This window comes from Ascaphus truei, chromosome 2, assembly GCF_040206685.1.
Source record: "Ascaphus truei isolate aAscTru1 chromosome 2, aAscTru1.hap1, whole genome shotgun sequence".
Classification (NCBI taxonomy): domain Eukaryota; kingdom Metazoa; phylum Chordata; class Amphibia; order Anura; family Ascaphidae; genus Ascaphus; species Ascaphus truei.
The window spans coordinates 377015353-377039178 of record NC_134484.1 but is presented as its reverse complement, the minus strand read 5'-3'; the positions used below and the strand labels follow the sequence as shown (position 1 = coordinate 377039178).

General features: G+C 42.5%; 1 protein-coding gene across 2 annotated transcripts in view; it reads right to left on the bottom strand.

Moving 5' to 3' along the window:
• The window catches only part of ACP3 (acid phosphatase 3), a 40519-nt gene extending 20124 nt beyond the window's left edge, over window positions 1–20395 (bottom strand). Inside the window, exons 1-5 of one of the 2 annotated variants that reach the window (XM_075587102.1) lie at window positions 20221–20395; window positions 7968–8063; window positions 4749–4835; window positions 4049–4201; window positions 317–415 (exon numbers count right to left, since the gene is read on the bottom strand). In XM_075587102.1, coding sequence (XP_075443217.1) covers window positions 317–415; window positions 4049–4201; window positions 4749–4835; window positions 7968–8063; window positions 20221–20334 — 549 coding nt within the window. In that variant the 5' untranslated portion in view covers window positions 20335–20395. The remainder of the gene's footprint in view (window positions 1–316; window positions 416–4048; window positions 4202–4748; window positions 4836–7967; window positions 8064–20220) is intronic. The other variant, XM_075587103.1, reaches the window with a different exon arrangement.
• Window positions 20396–23826: the final 3431 nt, after the last annotated feature.

The window sequence follows — 23826 nt, the reverse complement described above, 5'->3', positions numbered from 1 at the left end:
ATAAAAAAAACCAACAAAACCAAAAAAAACACGTCATGGATTTCCTCTTTAACATTACATGAACAATAAAATGCTGTGTTTGAGCCCGACGCAAACCCCCTCATAGCACAAATAAAAAGAAAACAAAGGAACTGAGAGAGATTCTGTCATTAGCTATGCATTAGACATACAAATACATACAAATGCTCTTTCCGTCAGAGATTGCGTTGCGTTTGAATCTCAGTCTCCTATCCATGTACTTGTACTATACACTACATTCTTTGTATGGCATTGTTGTAAGGTGCTGCATAATATATACAAGTTTAGACTACTATACCACATAAGGAGCAACACGGCGTTGAAATTTCTTTGACAAGTAGGTGTCTTTTTTAAGTTTTTCATAAAGTGCACAGTTTTTGAAAGGCATGTAAAGCAACTGAAAAACAAAAAGATAACAAACTCCTCAGATTTACAGAGTTCATAAAGTATTTCCTTGCATATAAATATTAACGTTTTTGCTTTTATCAAAATATAATGCTACAGTACATTTAGCATAAATAAATCTAAAATGTTTCTTCAATGACCATACAGTATGCAAAGGTTTAGAGATGTTGACCCATATTTACTAATGTGTGCTATTCTATAAGACACCTTCCAGTCCAATTACTTGAAAATGTGGTAAGATGTCTACCAACACTGTGAAGTGTCTTATATACAGTAACAGTACTTAGTAAATACTCTATGGTCCAGTGTATCTCTTCTTGGGATCCTGACTCCCCCTGATTATCCCAAGATATACATCTATGCCATATTAAAATATGGCATAGCTGTTGGATTTAAAAGCCTCAACTGGCTAAATTATCCCCGTGAATATGTGACTAAAGTATCTAGTGGCGAGAGCCACACTCCAGGTTTCTCACAATATGCAGTGCATTCTACTAGTGGTGATCGCTGTGAAGGAAAAGGGGCCCAGGGAGCAGTAAAATAAAGGTTAAGCCTGGTCCCGGGGCCCTGCCTGTCCTTCCCTGGGACTCATCCAGCCACCAGACACCTGAGCCACCCGGTTATTACATGCACGGTAGTCCTTTGCATACTATGTAAAAGTGAACTCTTTATCTATGTATCTAAAAATGTATTGCAAGTATAAAAACGTGTTTTGTGCAACAATAAAGCAGAGCCAAAATCTCTGGAGATGCATGGCTGAGAAACCCTTAGTGCAGCTCGCATGTCCAGAGAAAATGGCTGCTGCTGCTGGGACTGGAGGGAAAAGAGAGGTGCAGGGGTCAAAGAATAAATTGTCTAGTGTCGGAGATCGGAGCAAATGGCTGTTTATGTAGCCAGAGCGGTTCCAGCCCAGCACATGGGGGAAGCCATTGCTGAGTCTCTCTGGTAGGCGCATCTCCCATTGACCAGTTTGTATTTCTCTCTGCAAGCCCTTTAGCGCCATAAGCCTGTTCACAGCCCTGATTGGCCAATGCAGGTGAGCCCTTGCCTCCTGAATTGTTCGTGAGCAGTATACCCGCTGTGCTCTCTACCATAGTCTCCTACAGCAGCGGGGAAGCTAGGTAAGGGGAAACCGGTCAGCATTCCACAGCTCATTCAGATCCTAACTTGCAGGTGATCTAAGCGTTTACTTCGAGACTTTGCCGTAGACACCCCGAAAATTAGGCTGAGCACCTTACCAGCGAGAAATTAAAAAGTGTTTATGCGACGGGACTAGCCGTGCTGAACAGACAGAGAGCAGGACTTTTTCAGCGGGAATTATAAAAGTGCTCTTCCGTTAATTGTATCAGAGAGGTCTGGATGGTCCCTACCTCATCAGAGAGGGGAAGCAAACCCTGGCTAAGCATTGAATGTGGCGCTCAGCACCTAGCCAGATAGGACTCCCTTAGGCCTCGTTCAGGGTGCTGGCTTCGGGGGCAGGGCGTGCTGACGTGCGTGCTGCCGTGAGCAACAAAGTATTCAATTTGAATACTTGTTGTCAGGGTAGCTACTGCCCTGCCTCCGAAGCCAGGAGTTGCTGCTGACGACAGCTTCAGTAAGGGCTCGTTCAGGTTGCCAGCTGAGGACTCGGAGGGAGGGCGGGAGGCAGGCAGTGCTGGGAGTTTGCTGGGCGACATGTGATTATCCCCCAGCAGACTTTTCAGCGTTGGGGAGGGGGCGGGGCTACAGACGGCAGGGTAAAGTATCCAAGCTGCAGTCATGAAATCATTCTGAAGAATGATTTCATTGGCTGCCTTGGTCCCTGTGACGCTGCTTCAGCTCCAAGAAACAAAATTTTCGTTTACTGAAGCTGTCGTCAGCAGCAACTCCTGGCTTCGGAGGCAGGGCAGTAGCTACCCTGACAACAAGTATTCAAATTGAATACTTTGTTGCTCACGGCAGCACGCACATCAGCACGCCCTGCCCCCGAAGCCAGCACCCTGAACGAGGCCTAAACGAACATTTCGTTTCTTGGAGCTGAAGCAGCGTCACAGGGACCAAGGCAGCCAATGAAATCATTCTTCAGAATGATTTCATGACTGCAGCTTGGATACTTTACCCTGCCGTCTGTAGCCCCGCCCCCTCCCCAACGCTGAAAAGTCTGCTGGGGGATAATCACATGTCGCCCAGCAAACTCCCAGCACTGCCTGCCTCCCGCCCTCCCTCCGAGTCCTCAGCTGGCAACCTGAACGAGCCCTTAGTATGCCCATTTTAGTGAGTATAGTTCTGATTGTGCATTTTGTTGTTGTTCTTGCTGGCTCCGGCTGGAATAAAAATTATTTATTGAACCGATTGTCCTGTCTGGTGCCTTGATTCTTGGGTTAAGTTCTGGTCTCCTGTGACAATCGCAATTTAAGATCACAAATAAATATAATGGAAAGTTCACAACCACCTTTATCTTGGCACCTGACTGAAGGGGCCAGTCTCTTCGAATTGTTGCTCGTTTTGTTTAGTATGCCTGTAATAAAAATTGCTTTGTCCTGATGTGGATAATCCTTAAGCGATGTGATGCATTCCGCATTCTGGAACTTTCCTTTTAATATTGGATGTGATTGCAAGGACATTAGACAGCTGATTCTAATCTCGGGCTTATTAGAAGTCTGGTGGCAGACCTGCATACTGTCCTATTCATGTGAGTTATTTACACTGTAAAATATAAAAAGCTCATAACGGACCATTATCAAAATCAGTAATGACCGTTATTTCCCCCGAGATTAACACATATCCACAAAGTTAATTAAATGCAAAAATAATGTCCGCTGTATATTTTATTAGCATAGACTTAACTTCATTTTAAGTTAGCACTACCTTGCGTTAACTTCAAATAACATAATTTACGTTAGGCCTATTTTATCTAAAGGTGCAGTTACTCCCATCTAGACCCTGAAATATGCAAAACCCATATTTCAGGGTCTGGATGGGAATCACTCCATGTTTCCGCACGACCTAACTAACGTCAGGTTAAATCCATGAGTTAAATTTAACGGGCCTCTGTGGAGTACCTCTTTTGCATAGCATTAGCACTAGTGGATGTGCTACTTAACGCAATGCCTTTTCTGGTTGAAAATAGGAATTCAAATCCAAGAAATGTTGAGACCGCGCTGATCAGGGACCACTGTTTCTTCCTGGGTCAAGCTGTTCCTGCTACTCCAAAACTCTCCCGCGATCCACAGACAAAGTACAAAAAGGGAAGCAGCTTTGTTAAAGAAATAGGACTTAACGTAATGTTATTGAGCTTTGAAGGTAAACGTCAACAATTAAAGACACATGTGGTGGGGTCTATTTAAGGAACTTTTTAATGCTGTTTGTTCACTATGCCAGTTGCATTTGAGGAAGGCCCTTGAGGCCGAAACGTCATACATCTTTGGCTCACAAATACATTTTCTAAGCAGAAATCCGCAGCGCCCAGGTTTTGTCCTTTCTATTAGATATTGGAGTACCCCACAGAGATTCCTGAACCAGGAGCACCGGTATATTTCTTTTTGCTTTTTCAAAGCCCTTTAAATACAAAAGGCCGCTTGGATTGCTCCTGTAAGGTATACAGTTCTGCAAAAAGACACATAACCACAATGGTGTTTGCACTCACTTTCTCTTGTGCCAATGGTACTGAATGCACTGGTATTGGTTGCAACACGATGTTAGGATTCCAAACTTGCTCATCATCTGAAGAAAACAGACCAGCAAGATTTGACTGGGCACTCATAAGTGTGCGGTTATAATCTGTACTTCTGATATAGACCTGCACACAGATATTAGAAAAAAATGAATCAGAATAACAGTGAACAATACACACATTCTATTTCGTGCAGCATCCCAAATAAAGAACTGGTTTGCTATTGTATTTATGTTTCGCGTGCTATTATACAAGCAACAGGGCCAGAAAAATATGAAAGAAATATCTAGCTTGCCAACTTTTTGTTTTTTTTGTACAAGGGTGTGAGACTTAATTTTAATCCAACAGGTTTCTGAGATTGAATTGTTCACGAACAACGACTGTTAATTGCTAATCATAACAGCTGATTCCCACAGGTCGGCAGAAGAGCATTACCTTGGATTGAATTGCTCTATCTGTTAAAACACCTCAGATGCTGCCAGCTGTCTTTCCAGGTTGGCTCCTATTCAATATACATTGAGCCTATTTCCCAGCGTTGGAGAAGACATCGGCTCCATTCAAATGAATGGGACTAATATCATCTGCAGGGAAGTGGCTTCAGTGCCTATTGTATAAACCCTGAGATAATTGGTCAGTAAAGTTGGTAATCCTGAAGGTGGTGGTGTGGGCTTACCTCATGTTGGTTGTATGATGGACTTATAAACCCAGCATACCTCTTCTTTAGATATTGTCCAAGCTCATACTGTTGTTGTTGTCCAAGCTGTTAATAGAAATACACAGCAGGTAATGAACACAAAAGACCCGTACAGTTTGTATTTACATTTTGAGCAATGTGCTTGTTTTTATATACAGTATATACGTTTCCTCTCGTTGTTTGGAAAGGTCAGTTTGACATTTAATCAGCACACAGTGTCCATGCTGTAAACATGTTGTTGTAAACAGAAGCTCTCCTGCTGTGTGTAAGAAAACTGATGAACAAATATGAAGACACTGTTGTGTATATTTTTACCAATTAACATTATATAAGGTATTTACAAATAAGTATGCCAAGGATAACAGTTAAATAGTATAACATTACAGATAGCACTCTCCCTCTCTCTTCATAGTATAAGGACGTTACCATTATAATGTCCCCATGTCTCATATTACCTGAAAAAAATACAATGGCCCAGATCCAAAGACGTTTGTTATACTTAATAAACCATTAACATAAGTTAACTCCTTGTTAAGGGCTAATGGGGATCTTCAGAGCTCCATAACGCAGTGTTAAATTCTGTTTTTCATCCGGAAAGGATATTGCGTTAACTTTACTGACTGTTAGTGCTAATGATATGGAAAAGAGGTGTTCCCTTCCCAGACCTTGAAATATGGAAAGGAGAGAGAGAAACAATATGTGGAGAGACAACTGTGCACGAAAAGGAACACACCTGGGATATATGCTAATTTAAGTAATTTAACTATACTTTGCATGTCCAAATTAGCATATTTCCCAGGTATCTCAGACATGCTCCTTTTTGTGCACAGGTATCTCACCACATATTGTATTGATGTTTAGGAAGGTACTATAAGCGTAGTCCTTCTTTACATAATATAAATATCAGATTTCCGTAGCTGATGTAGAAGTCCAGGTTCTGTACACATTTCCCACTCACCAATGACAGACCTACAGTAACATATACCATGGGACACACAGTAGAATTAATAAAATTTGGTGGTGCCTCCACCTAGAAGGGAAACTAATCACCAAATAATATGTTAGCCAAAAAATTCTCCCAGGAAAATATATATTAAATGATAATACTGTACCACAAACATATTCTTAACAATTGATTAATACAGAAATAAATTCACACTCCACTTTTATTTTTGTTTATTAATGAGAACGGTAAGTAGCTATATACTGAGCACATACAAATAACACCCATAGACTTATATGCACATATATGCTTATGTATATACAGCGATACGGACAATCCATTACACCAGAGATGGGCAAACTGGGGGGTGCAAGATTTTCTGGGCATTTAAACTAAATGCAGGGGACCACGTGAGGCCTCTGTAACATCACTTACCTTTGTGTCGGGTGACATGGCAACCCAGCGTCAAACGACACCGCGGGGTGACATTGCATTGCCATGGGAACATGGCGTAATATGATGCCGGAGCTGAGCCGGGGGTGCTCGGGGAGAGCAGGCCGGGGGGTGCAGGGGGAATAGTTTGCGCACCCCTGCATTACATTACACTTGACAAATATTTACAATCACACATGCACTTCTCAATCATAAACACATTTACACACGTCTCATACTGTACTTACATATACTAAATTATATCACTTTAAACTATATTTTTTATTATATAATAATTATAAATAATTATAATAATTATGAAATACTACAGTATATTTAGTTAAGTAAAGGTGTTTCTCCATGTTATTTAGAAGGAGAATTGAGACGCTACATATAGAATTTAGGATTAAATTAGGTGTTTTAGGAGTTATACAGTTAATACGTACTCTACTAAATAATCGCTCTCTCCCTCCTTATTTGAAATGGTTTAGCCTTTTGGAGTTTATGGAGCTACTAGAAAGACCATGTTTGGTCATACCGCTCGGAGATTTCCAGAGCCAGAATTAAACCGCTTCTTAATAAGCCTTTTTTTTTGGCATGGTTTGGACATGCGAAAAGGGCTTACAGAATAGCAAAGCATAGAAATCCGTCTGTTTCCGCAGAAATATGCATTTCTCGGAGCTACTGTACTAGAATATCCCCGTGTCTCTTCTAACTGCAAGCTGCAGCACTTGGAGGGGAGGGGCACAACACCCTGTTGCTAGGCAACATTCTCCTTCCCCTCCTCATGGCAACAAGCACAATAAGGTACGTTCCGACATAAGTAACTTGGAATTCTAGTTAAACAGACTCTCTGCCTATCCCTCCCTTTCCTGCCATACCCATATTTCAGTGTCTGGACAGGAGTAATGCCATCTTTAGCTGAAGAAGGGTGGGTAGCCGTGCTGATCCTTTCTTCCATGTAATAACAAAGGAGGGAGAGGGAGCAGGTGGTAAGATACCTTTCATTGGATGCCATCTTTAGGTAAGACCAGATTCACGCCACCCATGTTATTTGAAGTTCTCACGTAACATGGTGTTAAGCCTATGCAAATGAGTTATATAATGACTGTTGCTTTTGCATTTCCTTAGCGTTTGTGGGTATGCCTTAACCCAGCGGTGCGCAAACTGGGGGGTGCGAGACTGCCTACGGTGGGACGCGAGACTGTCTACGGGGGGATGTGAGACTGCCTACGGGGGGGGGGGGGGCACAGGGTTTACAGAGGCCCCGTGCGCTTCCTGAAGGCACTTAAATTAAGTATCAGGGGGAGCTGCAGGGCGTTTGTAAGCCTTTACTTACCTTGGCTCCGGCGGCTTCCTTCCCGCGCCGCCATGGCAATGCGGCATCAAATGATGCTGCAAGGTCATGTGACGTCACGTTGCTATGGCAACGTGACGTCATGACGCCGGAGCAGAGGTAAGTGAGGGAAGGGGGGGGCATGGGAGTGAGCAGACTGTCGGCAGGGGGGCGCAGGGAAAATAGTTTGCGCTCCCCTGCCTTAACCTCAGGGAAAATAATGTCAGTTAATGATTTTGATAACGTCCTGTTAATAGCGCTGATTTAATGGGCCCCTGTGGATCTGGGCCATTGAGAGTTATCTCTCGTTTTCAAGATGATCCTGGGTACTACAGAATGTTGATATCTTTGCTGACTATGTAAGCAACTCGCTGACTTATTCTACAAAGTCTTGGCAGCCTCTCCAGAAGCCAAGTATACAGTAGGAGGTTCACAGTATGTAAAACTTGCAACAAATTGAATTGACGGGAAAATCAACTTTTCATACCTGGGTAAGCTGTCCAAATCCACTGTTCCAGGAATCTTCTTTGTGTATATCATGCGGGTATGCTTCAATCGGACTGCGGTCGCCATGGCGATATACCTACCAAAATGGAGTGCATGTTAAGGTAATGTAAAGTATGCTTTAAATGCATGCTACTTTACATGTAAGTGGAATGCATAAAACATGAATACAGGCATACCCCACATTAACGTACGCAATGGGACCGGAGCATGTATGTAAAGCGAAAATGTACTTAAAATGAAGCATGACCTTTTTCCCACTTATCGATGCATGTACTGTACTGCAATCGTCATATACGTGCATAACTGATGTAAATAAGGCATTTGTAACTGGCTCTATAGTCTCCCCGCTTGCGCACACCTTCGGTACAGGTAGGGAGCCGGTATTGCTGTTCAGGACGTGCTTACTGGTGCATGCGTGAGCTGCCGTTTGCCTATTGAGCGAGATGTACTTACTCGCGAGTGTACTTAAAGTGAGTGTCCTTAAACCGGGGTATGCCTGTATGCACTATTCACTACAAAACATTTTTTATGTTTAACATTAATCTACAGCAGTGTTTTTCAACAGGGGTTCCTAGGAACCCTTGGGTTCCCCTGGGCATCCCTAAAGGGTTCCCTGCAATTTTCAGGTCATTTGAAAATGTTAGCAAATACGGAAGAATTTACAATGCATCTGATCTCAGACGCGCTTATAGAGAGGGTTGGGGTTCCTTACAATGGACTTACCGCAGACAGGCTATTAGAGAGGGTTGGGGTTCCTTACAATACATCTGATCTCAGACGCGTTATTAGAGAGGGTTGGGGTTCCTTACAATGCATCTGATCTCAGATGCGCTATTACAGAGGGTTGGGTTCCTTACACTGCACCTGATCTCAGACGCGCTATTAGAGAGGGGTTGGGTTCCTTACAATGCATCTGATCTCAGATGTGCTATTAGTGAGGGTTGGGATTTCCTACAATTTCACAATATAATATCAGGTTCCGTACCAAAAATGGTTAAAAAAAACCCCCAGTATTCTAAATCAACATTTCACCTTTAAAAGCATCTTGTAGAAAATGATTAGTATTTCAAATTAATAGCAAATAAACAATAGTACAGTAATATATGCTGTGTGTGTGTGTATATTGTGACATAGACCTAGAATATTAGGCAGCTGTCTGTCTGATTTAAGGCAGAAAGTGGTATAAAGGGGAAAAATGATCCATTCCACAGTTTCCCATTTGCTGAGACTGTAGGATGTAATCTCCAGGCCAGAGTTTACAGTGGTTCTGGTTTTCCCTCACCTACTCTCCTAATTGAGGGACAGGAATATATTGCAGTTAGGTTTGTTGCTTCAGGCTCCCTCTCAGAGCCTGGAGGCTGGGAGGACGCTGCTCCCCAGGATCCAGTTCGGGGTTGACGGCCCCCTCACATGTTGCAGCATCTGAGAATCTATTGGGACGCTGTCCCCATCTGACAGTTAAGAACTCAATGTTATAGCTGTGTGTTATTTAAAGTTGGTAACCGGCTTACCCAGCCAACATTGCAGATAGGGATATGCTGTGAGCTAGACTCCTGACAGGAAAATATGTTATTTTTATGATTTCTTTTGTTTCTTAAGGTGACAGTATTTGAAATGTTTAGTGTCACTAATGGAAAAAAAAACGTTGAGGGCAGAGTGCCCCTTGTGTGTATACACGTGTGTGTCCTCCTTTTCTATAAATTAGACTCTAGAAGAGCTAGGGAAAACGGTAGCGCTACATAAAAGGGTAGAAGAAAGAAAATTGGAGGAGCACTACTATAAGTATCAAAAAGTAGGAAAATAAAAAAATTATTTATTGGTCATGGATAAAAAGGGGCACAGGAGAGCCCCACCAACGTTTCACGCTTCACAGAGCGCTTTCTCAAGGTATAAAAGGGAGCCGTTTGTCACTATATATATATATATCAGCCCTTTGAGAAAGTTACCGGTCAGGTGACGAAACGCGTCAGGGTACTGAGAGCGCGATTACGTCATCACGACGCCGCCACGCACGCGCAGAAGCCTACACCAAGCGCGGGAATACAATCGGCGGCCATTGGAAGTGAGAGCTGGAGTTTGGACTATACACAGACAGCGAACGGAGCCTTATACATCTGGTTCCTGGTGATCGTGTCTGGTAGCCCTGCGGGAGTCCACGGAGACGTGTTCCAGTATCCAGAACCGGATGGTGGTGATATATTCACAAACTGCCTTTTAACTATTTGCATCCTGTGAGTGCGATTCCTACCCCCCCACCCCCCACCCCTTCCCCCTTTTAATAAATTTTATGCAATATTATGCTATGGGGCGTGCGCTCTCTCTCTTTTTCTGTCTGTAGATATCTGTGGAGTTGGTTTACCCCGTGTGAGAGCAGCCCAAAGACCCCTTTATCAACATCGGAAACCTCATCATTATGGACTAATTATTGAAGGACTGGTTGGATTTTTTATTGATTTTTCTGTTTCTTTTTTTTTAGCACGTTTATGCACTGTTATGATAATTTTTATTGGTTGTGTTATAATAGAATTTAAAAAGGTCACACTAGTTTAAGAGATATACACAATTTCAAATATTATACACTTTACACAATTCTTCATTTATTAATTATAGTTCTATTAATTTATTCATATCACAGTATTATTTTTTGGCGCCACACTTTTTTGTTTTTTTATATATATTTATATATCAATTTCTAACTGGCAACAGTTGTTTGGAGGTAGGTGGCACCTCCCCCGATAGCTCACCCCTCCTCACCTTTTTAACTTGGTTGGGAGGTCTTTTCATTTTGCTGCAAGAATAGGATCTGCTATGGTTCTTTCCCCTCATACTGAGGTAAAAGGAAAGATTCACAGTGTAGTGTTAGGACCTGCAAATTTGGTTAGACTTTGGCGTGGTATGCTGGCTTATTATGCTTTGGCAAAAGGATCTAACTAAATAACCAAGAAAATATTATTATTGAAGTATTTAACTTTATACTTATTACCATATAGGTTTTGTCAATTGGATGTAGCATTGTGCGCCCCTGTCTTCTGTTTAAAAAAAAATATATATATATATATATAAAATATATATATACAGCTCAACTCTGCTATAACGCGGATCTGCTTATAACGTGGTTTGAGCATGGACCCCAAATTTAAAAATAAATAAATAAAAAAAAATTTACATTATTTTTGTACACTGCACACTGCATACACTGCACACACTCACAGCATACACTCACAGCACACTGCACACACTCACAGCACACTGCACACACACAGCACACTGCACACACTCACAGCATACTGCACACACTTGGCTGTGAGCCGTTCGCCCTCATTGGCTGAACCGCTCACGTGCCCACTGACGTCACGCGTCGCTCACAGAAAAAAATATTTTCATTTACTTACAGCGATCGCGACCAAGCCGTTGCACCATCGTGCTATAGGTGCACTAGACGGCTTAAGTAAACTTGTTTTGACGCGACATCACTGTCGCCGTATCCAGGACTATAAGCACGGCCTAATGCATTTCACGCTACGGTAGTGCTTTGTCAAGGAGTTTTTTTAAACAAATGTGGAAGAAGTTATGAAATCTTTTTATGCAGTTTTTCAAAATGTGCTTATCTGTGATTACAGCACTGTGGATTTTGTTGCATCGACATTGAACTTAGATACAAAGGGGGTAGAGAGAAGACATCCTTGAGCAGAACGCAAGAGTAGGGATGGTGTATAGCAAGAAATTAGGGCTGAGATGTAAGGAAGAGCAGAAGAGTATGTATGTATGTATGTATGTATCTATGTATGTATGTATGTATGTATGTATGTATGTATTTATTTATATAGCACCATTAGTGTACATAGCGCTTCACATTAGTACTTCACATGACAATCATATAAATAACAAATAATACAAATAACAGATCGTGGGAATAAGTGCTTCAGACATAAAAGTAACATTTCGGAAGAGGAGTCCTTGCTCCGGTGAGCTTATAATCTAATTGGTGTGGAGAACGTACAGAGACAGTAGGAGGGCATTCAGGTAAGTGGGTCTGCACGGGGCCAAGCTTTATGTATCGTGTGTAGTATTAGCCACGGTGCTACTCATATGCTTCTTTAAGCAAGAGTGTAATGCTTTAAAAGTGAGGAGGAGAATTGTGGAGTGTGTGATACAGGATTTTATAGGAAGCCAGGAGAGAGATTACAGCAGGTGAGACGCTAAGACAGATTTAGGAAAGAGTAGAGTGATTCTGGCAGCAGCTTTTAGGATAGATTGTAAAGGAGACAGGTGAGAGACAGGAAGGCCAGACAGCAGGAGGTTACAGTAATCAAGACAGGAGAGAATGAGGGTCTGTATCAGAGTTTTGGCAGTCGAGCAACAGAGGACAGGGCATATCTTTGTAATATTGCTGAGGAAAAATTATTTTTTATATATGTATGCTGCATACTGTGCAGTATACTGCCTGACATTGGGCACTATTGCTAAATCTGCTATCTACAAGCACTCCTATATCCTTACCTATTTTTGCCTAATTTCATTTGTAAGGTGCCTATTTATTATTTATTATTGTTTCCCAAATGCATAACCTTACATTTATCTGTATTAAACCTCATCTGCCCTTTACGTGCCCAAGTTTCCTGTCTATCCAAATCCTTCTGGTGATAAATTATATCCTGCTCTGATTTTACTATTTTCCACAATTTTGTGTCATTAGCAGAGATGAGAACTTTGCTCTCTATGCCAACCTCAAGTTCATTAATAAACAAGTAAAAAAGCCGGGGTTCCAGTACCTGTCCTTGAAGTACTCCACTCACAACTTCAGTCCAACATGAACAAGTTCCATTTACTCTCTGTTGTCTATCTTTCAACCAGTTTTCAATCCAGGTGCATATATTTTTACTGAATCCAATTTGCTTTATTTTGTACACTAACCTCGTGAAGAACCGTATCAAAAGCTTTTGCAAAATCTAAGTGGACCACATCAACTGCATTACCCTGGTCTAAATTCCTACTTACCTCCTCAAAGAAACTAATAAGGTTAGTTTGGCATGATCTATTCTTCATAAAGCAGTGCCGACTACTACTAATAATTTTGTTATTCATTAGGTATTCCTGAATATTATCCTGTACTAACAGAAAAAGACTGACTGCTCAGGATTACAGGGAAAATGAAGTCTGGATAGGGTGCAACTACACAGGTGAGACATATAGCTACAGTATGAATAAAGGACAACAAGGTTCAGAGAACCAGAGTATTGTATATATCTAGCTATGTGCACACCAATGAGTGGTGAAAATACCATGCTACTGTATGTGATTAAAACATAACATTTAATGGGAGTCTATATGGAATAATGGAGCTTAAAAGGCAAATACAACTAAAAAAATGAGGAGTGGGAGGGCGCAGGATGGAGGAAATGTGAGTATAGAATTACAGCATGGTATTGAATATCCCCTATAGCATATACTGCAGATTCAGTGCTACAATCATTGTGGGTCAATATCACCCATCTACTAATGGTGGTCTGTCTTTGCAATGATCATCTTAAATGAAAGTAGAAATAGCAGCATGTAACTGCTTTCAAATAGACTATAAATGGATGATCTTGCTGAGCATAAATGTTCACTGAGTAGAAAACCAGACCTGGCAGGAGTGTAGGGGCTTACGCTGTATTACTCAGGGTAATGTGTGTAACGTATCAGAATGAAGCACTAAATATTGGGTAGCTTGTCTAACAGTCAGCTGTGGGTTAAATCAAATTTAAGGTAGAATGAATTAACAGCTGCTGTTATATAGGGACAGTCCCAGGGTGTACAAATACACAAGCTTAGTAACTAGTTAAATTGAATCAATAGTAATAGACAACCTGTACAGTATCTCACTGTGTGATTTGATGGTGCAAAAACTAGTTAATAAGTGAAGTGATGCAGTTTTTATCAATAAAGATTCCATGAGCACACATGACCGCCTACTTAATAGTAAGCTGTAATTACTGTGACTGATAGCAAAGGATCATAGCACAAAGTACACAGAATGACTATGTGTGCCACGTGGATACAAAGTTCTGTTACATAGCCGTTCCGTGCTAGTAATCCGTGCAGATAAATCTGCTGTACTGCAATATGTTTGGCTGAGACTGACACTGCTCACAGTTGAAATTGTGTAGGTAGCTAATAAAGTGCCGCTCTCTTATCACTAAAGATTTCATGTATGAGGAACATGTACCGCAATAAAAGCACTATAGAGTTAAGCTCCCTGCCTGACACAGCGGTGAATACAGCCGGGTGAATCCTTCACCCGAACTGGATGCAGTATTCGGGAAGCTCACAAACCTCTGTAGTCCCTAGGCTACCCGCTGTAATTCTATACTCACGTTTCCTCTGTCCTGCCCTCTCCCCTTCCAAATGTTGTTGTTGTATATGCCTTTTAAATTCCATTGTTTTATATAGACTCCCATTAAATGTTATGTTTTAATCACTTATATCCCATACTAAACCATTATGTAGCTTCCCCACTATTGATGGCCGACTTGCAGATCTGTAATTCCCCGGTTGTGATCTAGCTCCCTTTTTAAATATACAGTCTGCTTTACTCCAATCTTGTGGTATTGAGCCTGTTATTATAACTTCTGCATTGTTTAATATTACCAAATCCAGTAAGCCCCCCCCTTTCCTGGTTGGTTCCTCTATAATTTGGGTCATGTAATTGTCTTTTAGCACCCTTAAAAACCTGTTTTATTTAGATACAATGCTAATCTCATTGCTCCATTCTATGTCTGGATCATTAAAATCCCCCATAATGCAAACGTGAACTAGTTTTGCTGCCTTCTCCATTAGCACAAGTATTTTGGCTTTCTCAATCTCACAGATATTTGGTGGTTTATAGCATATCCCAATAAATATTTTCTTTATATTTTTACCTCCACTGCTATATACATATTCATCAATTCCTTCATAAACATCTCCCCTTATAACAGGAATAAAATCTGGTATGACATATGTTAGCCCCTGTAAGTAAGAGCGGGCTACTTATCCTTCTCCAACTGGAGTAAGCCCTGGTAAGGGCAGGCGCCAGTAGTGACCATGGGTTTCCCCCCCTCACCAAGCCCTGCCTGGAGTGATAGAGGTAGGCCCTGACTCTGTAGCAGGCCTGAGACACAGGGGAGGTTCTGCTGACATCACAAGGGGCAGGGCTGGATCTATTTAGTGGGCTGTCCTGTGTGTGTCTGTGTCAGTCTGTGGATGTCAGTCTGTGGATGTCAGTTATGGAAGGAGAGTGTTGGAGTTGGAGTGTCTGGCTGGTGTGTCAGATCTGGAGAGGAGAGTGGCAGTCCTGTATGGTGACAGGAGAAGCCATGCTGAGAATGCTTGGAAGAGATACTCAGAGCCCCTTTGAGTAGAGCGGACAGAACTATAGAGGTGGACCAATGCCCCTCACCCTGTTCAGGGGGTGAAGGGAAAGACATCTAGCCTCACCCATAGGAACTACCCTTGGGTGGAGGCAGGGGTATTGCAGCCCCAACCAGGCCATCCTGCAGGGTATATTCCTGGAGGATAAGGAGTGGAGGAAAAAACCCTGTCGTGTTCATACATTTGGAGTTACTGCTGCCATGAACTGCTGCTGTGTGTTTTTCTAAGAGACAATAAAGACACTGCTGTTTTACACAAAGAGACTGTGTGTGAGAGCTGGATCATTCGCCCTGGGACCAGGGTTTTCTCTATAAGAGTCCTATCCCACATCCCTGGGACTTATGGAGATGGAGGCGCTGCACCACCGTTGCTAAAGAATGGAGGCAAGTACCCCAGAAGCCTGGCCCTCTTATCCCCCACACCAATGCGGGAGACTCAGGCCCTCCTGTTACAAGCAGGTATGCACCACCATACACATGATCTCCTCCAACGTTTTTAACATGCTGTTATGAGCCAGACGACTCAGTTGGCCCCAGATTTTGTTTCTCTGTCTCCTCCAGATGACGAGCCTATGCAGCTGGGTACTACCAGACTGTCAGAACAGGAGAGAAGCAGGAGGCGTACCTTGGGATTGTGCCTGTATTGTGGGTCCCAGGACCACTGGATCCGTGACTGTCCGATCGTCGCCGGGCCAGGAAAACGCCTGTCGAGTGAAGTTGGAAGAACATTCGCTGGATATCGCTACCATCCCTCCTCCCTCAGTGCCTTCCCGGATTCTTCTACCAGTTTCCCTCTCATGGGGTTCGTTCTCAGTCTCTGCTGAGGCCTTCGTGGATTCTGGAGCAGCCGGTAACTTTCTCGATCTTTCGTTCGCCAAACATCATGCAATTCACTTTCGCTCTTTGGAGATTGCGGCGATTGACGGAAGACCCCTAGGAACCAGTGCCATCATCCAGAAGTCCCTTCCCCTGGTAGTGAACATCGGAGTTCTACATAAGGAGCTACTCCCTTTCATTGTAATCAACACACCCTCAGCACCTATAGTATTAGGTCTAGCTTGGTTGCGTGCCCACAACCCTACTGTCGACTGGTTAACGGGTCAAGTGACCACCTGGGGCCAGTGATGTCATGGAACTTTCTTGTCTGTACCTCGTCCCATCCCATATAACTTCTTGACATCCTAATTTATTTTGATAAAATGGTCCATATGAATTGATTCACTATTCTTTATTTCAATCTCACATTGATCCTATTGGGGATGAATTTCGATTGTGATAGCTGCTGTATATTTATATATTTATGTGTTTTTATATTCATTAATTTATATATATCTAGCATTATGGTACTTTATGAATTGGGTCACTCCTGTGTCCATGCTTATGTTTGAGGAGGTAAAACCTAAACTACATCATTTCGTTTTTAGTATATTTGTTCTTTTTTTGTTTTGTTTTATTGTATTCTAGTTTGTGTACATATTTGATAAAAAATTTCTATTCAATAAAGCTTTTTCTGTATCTTAGGTAGATCGAGTTACAATGCTTGTGTTCTTTGGTCTCCATGGTAGCGGATGATGTTACGGAGATGGGTCCTGCTCGCATGCGCACACTGAGCCTTGCGCTCAACTGAGGGCAGATTGGGATCTTCTCGGCCTGCTCTTGGGGACTGGCAATCCTACATGCACAGTCCGATGTGAGGTCATCGTGCGTGCACGCAGGATGCCGTGACTCCGTGACGTCATCACCCTCATGGCGTGAAACAGACCATCAGGAAATGTGTACTTAAGGTTTGTGTGTTTGTTTGTGATGTACTCCTTGATAAAGTGCAACGTGCACGAAGCGCATAGGAGGTCTGTTATACCTCCTTTTTAATAGACCAATAAAGCATTAATGTTCATACCATTTTTGACCCACTCTCCTGGCTGTGCGCTATACTTTTCACTTTGTTCACCGCTGTCTTCCGCCTGCCTCGACCTCTGCATTCTCACCGACTATGCAACTCTGCTGCCAGCCCTGACCTTCGGCTTACGACTCACTACTCTATCAGGACTCTGTCCCTCGGCTCAGGTCGGTTCTTTCATATTCCTACCTCAGCCCTGCGGGTCTGTTTCCTGCTTGAGATGAGCATCGTTACTCTCGGATACGCAGAATGATGTTTCCTATATAGGAATCTGTAACATCTGTCTGTGTTCACCAGAATAATGCGGGGAAGTAATTTCATAATAAACCTTTTTTTTTTCATGCAGCAGTCACAGACAGAGCAATCATGAATAACTGTTGAGCTGACGGTTATACTGTACGCTGTGCTCTCGTTTCTGCCACAATAATAATACAGTATATTCCTCATGATGACCCTGATCTTAGTTTGTTGCTAGGGAGAACAGCAGCCGCTACAGAGCATTTAAGTACCAATGTCTTAGCAACATTATAGCAGTTATATTTCTTGGGCATGCCAATACTGAGAAAACAATGCATACACATTAAAAATGACATATTTCACAATTCAAGCTGCCATAACTCAACATGGGTAAGTGATTTTAACAACATTTGTGGGCACATTCCAGTGTAACAGTCAGAGACCTGAAAATCTACAGATATTAAACAAAATATTTAAAAAATGTGTGTTGCTATATAATTTTCCTGCTATTTCAACCAACTAAACAATGTCGGTGCTGTAAATTCTTAACAATTTTCTAAATTTAAGCAAAACAATAAAAGAGCTAAGCTAAAAGTTTCTCACTCCTAAAAGAAGTCGTCCACCTGCTTTTCCTTGGATAGTAAATTATATTACAATAATTTGTAGATTTTAGCATGCACAGTATGCCTTGGGGTTAAGACAGTCTCGTGACAAAGGGCAGGTGCTGGAAACGTCAAGGTTCTTAACGCAGATATGTCAGCCTATGTAACGCCTCTTTTTTGTACTCTTATGGGGTTGATTTTTCAAATATTTTTTTCTTATATTTTTGCTTTTTGTACTCAATGTATTTTTTGTATTTTTGTACTCAATGTTGTATTTTCTATTAAATTGTGTCCTCTTTATTTCTTACTTACTAATTATTTAGACCAGTGATTGTTAACCTTTTTCTGCTTAAGGAACCCTAGAATTAGATTGTAAAATTCTGGGGAACTCCAAACCCCCCCCCCCCATCTTGCCCTCCCGTCCATCCCTCTCTCTTCCCCCCTGTTCACACTCCCCCCTCCCTATTCCGCTCTTACACTCCCTCCCTCTTCCCCCTTACAATCTCCCCCCCTTATGCTATTCCCCCTCTTCTCTTGCCCCCTTACACTCTCCCTCTATCTCTTCTCCCCTTGCACACCGTCCCTCTTTCTTGCATCCTTACATTCTTCCCATTTCTTTTGCCTCCTTACACGCTCCCTCTATCTCTCTTCTCCTCTTACACTCTCCCCCTCTCTCTTCTCCCCTTACTCTCCCCCTCTCCTCCCCATACACTCTTCCCCTCTCTTCTCCTTACACTCTCCCCCCTTTTTTCATCCTTACACGCCCCCCTAACACTATCCCCCACTCGCTTGCCTCCTTACACTCTTCCCATCTCTCTTGCCCCCTTACACTCCCCCCTCTCTCTTGCTCCATTACACTCCCCCCCTCTCTTGCCCCTACAATCTTCACTCTCTCTTGGGAGCCAGGCAGTCTCTTTATTAAACTGCAATAGTGCCCATTGGGGCACTATCACACAGAACCTCCCATTGAAGTCAATGGAAGATTGTGGGTGATAGTTCCCAATTTGCACTATCACAGTTTAACAAGTAATTACCATAGCCTTAAAAAGCAGTAGGGCCAGATGCTTTGGCGATTTTTAATAAGTAATAGAGCATATTGCACTGTAGGCTACTCAGCCACAGCGGCAGGACTCGCAATACTAACAAAATGTTCTAGAACTGGGTGGCTGGGTCACTGCGCCCTTAATAAGAATACCATTTTATAAAGGTCTTTATCTGACCTCCATAACTACTGGATGTTGTACGGTGGCGGCCGCCTTCATTCTCCTGCGGCCGCCACCGCAATGTGCGGGCAGACGATTCTGTTTTTTTTCCCTGGCGCGTGCCGCGCGTCACTGTGGCGCCGGTCACACGTGCCAGGGTTCCCCGGCATCCCCGAAGGCTGAAGGGGTAAGCAGGGGTAAGGGGAAGATGCGCGAAGCTGCGCGAAGCAGAGGAGCAGCCAGGGGGAGCAGCCAGGGGGTCGCAAGGGGAGGGGAACCGCTACGAAGATGCGCACGCGGGGAGGGGAAGATGCGGGGAAGATGCGGCTGGCGCGCGGCCAAGTTCGGCGCCAGCCGAAAAAAGCCCTGGACAATTACGGGCTAATGTTAGTCAAGTTGGCCGCAGCAGTACAACAGTAGATGGGGTCCAAGTTTTTCCAAAATATTTGCATGGGATCATGGTGCTCAGATTCTGCTCCATTCCTGGTTTTAATTTTTTATAAGTGTACTGGACAATTACAAACAATATATTGGGATTGAAAACAAGGAGTTGACACAAGCTTCATGATTATACGGAGTTAGGTTGAAAATACTGGGATGTTAAATATAAACTTTGTTCCTAAATATACATGTTAATTTCCTGACTTTTCATTCTGTAAGACAGATCATTGTGCTAACATAATTCAGCAAAGCGCATTTGAACTTAATCAGCACAGAAGCAGAGATATCTTGTGTATTATCACATCTCGTTATGAATGTGTTTTCAATACTTTGCTGCCAGAGAAGCCTGCTGCAAATGCCTCACCTGGCCGCAAAAGCCTTAAATAATAAGAAAGACTGTATATTTTGAATTTGACATGCATTTCACACAACAAAATAAATATTTAGCAACTTTCTTACTTACTAAAGTCACAAATTTTAGTTTTCTTCCAGCGATAGTTTGATCCATCAGAAGAAAAAACAGGTTCAAGAAGAAATAGCAACTCATTGGAAGACATCCGGAGCTGATGACTTTCATCTTGCTGACGACGAAGGTGGTTTTGTAACCTTGCTAGACAGGTAGACTCACAGTACCAGCCCAGACAAAGGCTATATACAGTATAGAGGAAACTGGGCGGAGCCAGATGCAAAACACAGTAATGCTGAAGTAAAAGTCATTGTAGAGACTTTTACTGTTACACTGTCACTAAGCTTTATCAGCACCTAGATTATGTTCTAAATTTAGACGAAATAGGGAACTGAGTGTCGTTCATAAAACAGAGCTACAGTAAATGCTTGCCAACAATGCGACATCTACTGTGTACATGATACCGCCACGCCTCCTTAGCACCTCAACATCTCTGAAGAGCCCAGTTCACAGATCTCGCCAGCGGCAGGCGTGCACCACATGCACGCGCTCCGTCGCACGCGTTGTAAATATAATCTCAGCCTAAGGCTGAGTCTATAGTAGGGGCGACGGCAACCGCGTGACGTCAGCCGTTGCCATCCCTACAGCGATTCCTGCACTCTAGTGGAGGAAACCAGAGATCAGGGGGCGTGGTGGATGCGTGGCCATGAGTGGTTCACCCTCATTGGCTGAACCGCTCACGTGCCCGTGACGTCACCCCTCAATCGCTGGAATTATAAAAAATCTTCTGTGTTACAGCGATCGCGACGCCTGACGTCACGCGGTTGCCGTCGCGTTTGCACCCAATATGGGCATTGCGACGGACAACTTGTACTTGCTACAGCGCTGCGCAACATCGCAGTCACCGTAGCAAGTACTATAAACTCAGCCTAAAGGTGATAACAGCTACTACAGCATCAATGGCAACTCCGTGATGGACAATTTGGCTATACAGTATATGCCCTTTTAAAATGCTATCCACAGAATGTGCAGATGCTGGAGAATTGGAATTTTTGAATGCTGATGTACCTTGTATCCCAATATTCTATTGTATCCCTAAATACATAAGGAGTTTATGTGTCCCCCTGGATAGACTGTAATTTCAGGGATTAAATCCCTTACGTCTAATTTTTACAAATTCCTAGATTTCTTTCTTCAGAAATATGTGGTTCAGTTATCTTCCTAACTGAGAGACAAGACACATGTTCTAGAAACAGTCAATAATTTAGAGTAGCAATCTCTTTACACGTGGGTAACGTGTGATGTGACTTCACTGTTCACTGTCATCAATCACCAGTTTGGGTTATTACTGATAAAAAAATTGTTGGAGCTGGATGGCACTGAATCCCTTAGAAAATTCCTCTTGGAGGGGATTCAATTTATTCTGGCCCATAATAATGTTTGCTTCAGTGGTCAGTTCTTCCTCCAGATGTGTGGCACAGCGATAGGCCCAGGTTCGCGCCAAGTTTGCCAATTTATTTATGGGTGTTTGGGAGCAGGACCAAATTTTGTCGGGCAACCCATTTTGCGCAGACATGGTGCTCTGGAGGGGCTACATTGATGACATGCTGTTTATCTGCGGGGGGCGGTGGGGGGGGGGGAGCCCAGAGGATCTAGAGGGGTTCAAGAGCCATCTTAATTCCAGCAACATGAGCCTTAGGTTCACGTTCAAGAGTGATAACAGCCAAATAGATTTTTTGGATCTTGTGCTTTCAGTTAAGGCCAATTCTGTACAAACCAAAACTTTTTATAAACCTGTAGATGCCAATACAAATCTTATGACTACAAGCCACCATGATCAGATGTGGATAAGAAATAGACCACAGGGTCAATTTCATCGGTTGAGAAGTAACTGTTCTCAGATTGAGGTGTTCAATGAGCAAACCAAGGATCTAACAAATACATTCCTTGATACTGTAGGAATTCAAATGAAGTACACAGAGGTACTTGGAGAAAAAATAATTCCTTTGGAGGCGCACCAAAGTTTGAGTAATATGAATTAAATTAAAAAGTAATCTTTAATTAGTAATACTTAAAAAATAGGCATCCACAATCCTAACAAAAAACTAAGTGAATCATAAAAAAGCTAAGCTAAGGATCACTTGGTGAACACTACCGTCTTGAGCTAGGTAATGGAAAAAATATTCCTGTATAGACCAGAGAGATGTATACTTACTGTAGGTAAAATTAGTATGAGTGCTTTAGTGCATACCTGTATATATCTATAAAGCGATGTTCTCAAGTGTTTATAATGTATTTGGCAGAGCAGCAAAAAGCAGTTTTCTGTCTATTATTGCAAACAGTGGTACTTGTACTTTAGTGCATATTGCTTGGTCCTAGGTTAGATTATGTTCTTGGCTCTGTCGGTATAATAAAACACTATGTATCCATAGAAAAGTGTCTTTGTAACTTGTTCTCTGTGGTAGCAGAGAACAGAATGTTTTTCAACAGTAAGTACAGTAAATATCAACGTTGCTGTTATTGTTATTTAGCAGGTACTATTCATAACAAGTGTCTGTTGATCCAGATATATGTGCATATAGAGCTGCACCCTTAACCCCTATTAAGAAAGGACCAACGATAGTATTGGTTGCCCCCTCTTGGATATATTTATAAGATAACCTGTACTTATAGTCCCTACGTACCACGTTTAATTTAAGATACATCACGAGCTTGGCAATATTCCCAAATGCTTATAGTATATTTGGACACATTTTCTGTCTGTCACTTCGCACGTTGACACACAAATTTAATGTATATATATATTGTTATATCCTGAGATGAATGGTGTCATATATACTTTTGATATTACTCTACACAATATGTCTGTCTAAAGATGTCATGCTTCTTTTTCTCTGATAAGAATACTGTGTTAAGAGAAGAGAGAGTGGACACATTGGTTGTTAATATCGACACGTGCTATTTCTGATTATCTGGTAATCCAGGTGTGAGTGCAGATATAATTACCATCAATGGTGTTAATTGCACTATGTGGGATATACTGTAATTGATAGAGTTTGTTCAAATAGTCCCTGCGTACCACATTGAAGTTACATCATAGATTCCCCACATTTGCACAAGAACCTACAGAGTAATACATGAAAAAATGAAAAAAGTCGCAGATCTTAAGTATAGAGTATACACTTATGTGGTGTCGCCCGCTGACTGAGCTTAATGCATCTTGTATATCGCGCCGACACAGGAACTGCCTGTGCAAGATAAGGAGGTGCTCTTTGTCCGTTTTTTGCTCGGCGTTCCCTTGATATATGCAGGCTCGCGGTACTAGGCACCAAAGCCTCCTGACCGGCTGTACCCGACGTACGTTTTGGCGTTGCTAAGTCACGCCTTCTTCCGAGGTTTCTATTGATCGCGTCATGGTCCATCCCTTTAAAGCTTCTTGGTTGTCATAGCAACCCGTTATGCTTTTATTAAAAGATACGTGCAGCTTTAATTACTGATAAGATCTTGGATAGTGGATGCCAATACACTCCTATGCATAGCCCTAAGGCCTTGCCCAGGCAGGGAACAAGCACGCTGGTGCTCATGTGCTGCGCCCTGCTCGGCAAGGTGATTTGTGGCCGGCTAGGCACGCGCTCGCCTGGGGGTGCGGCCACGACGTCACGG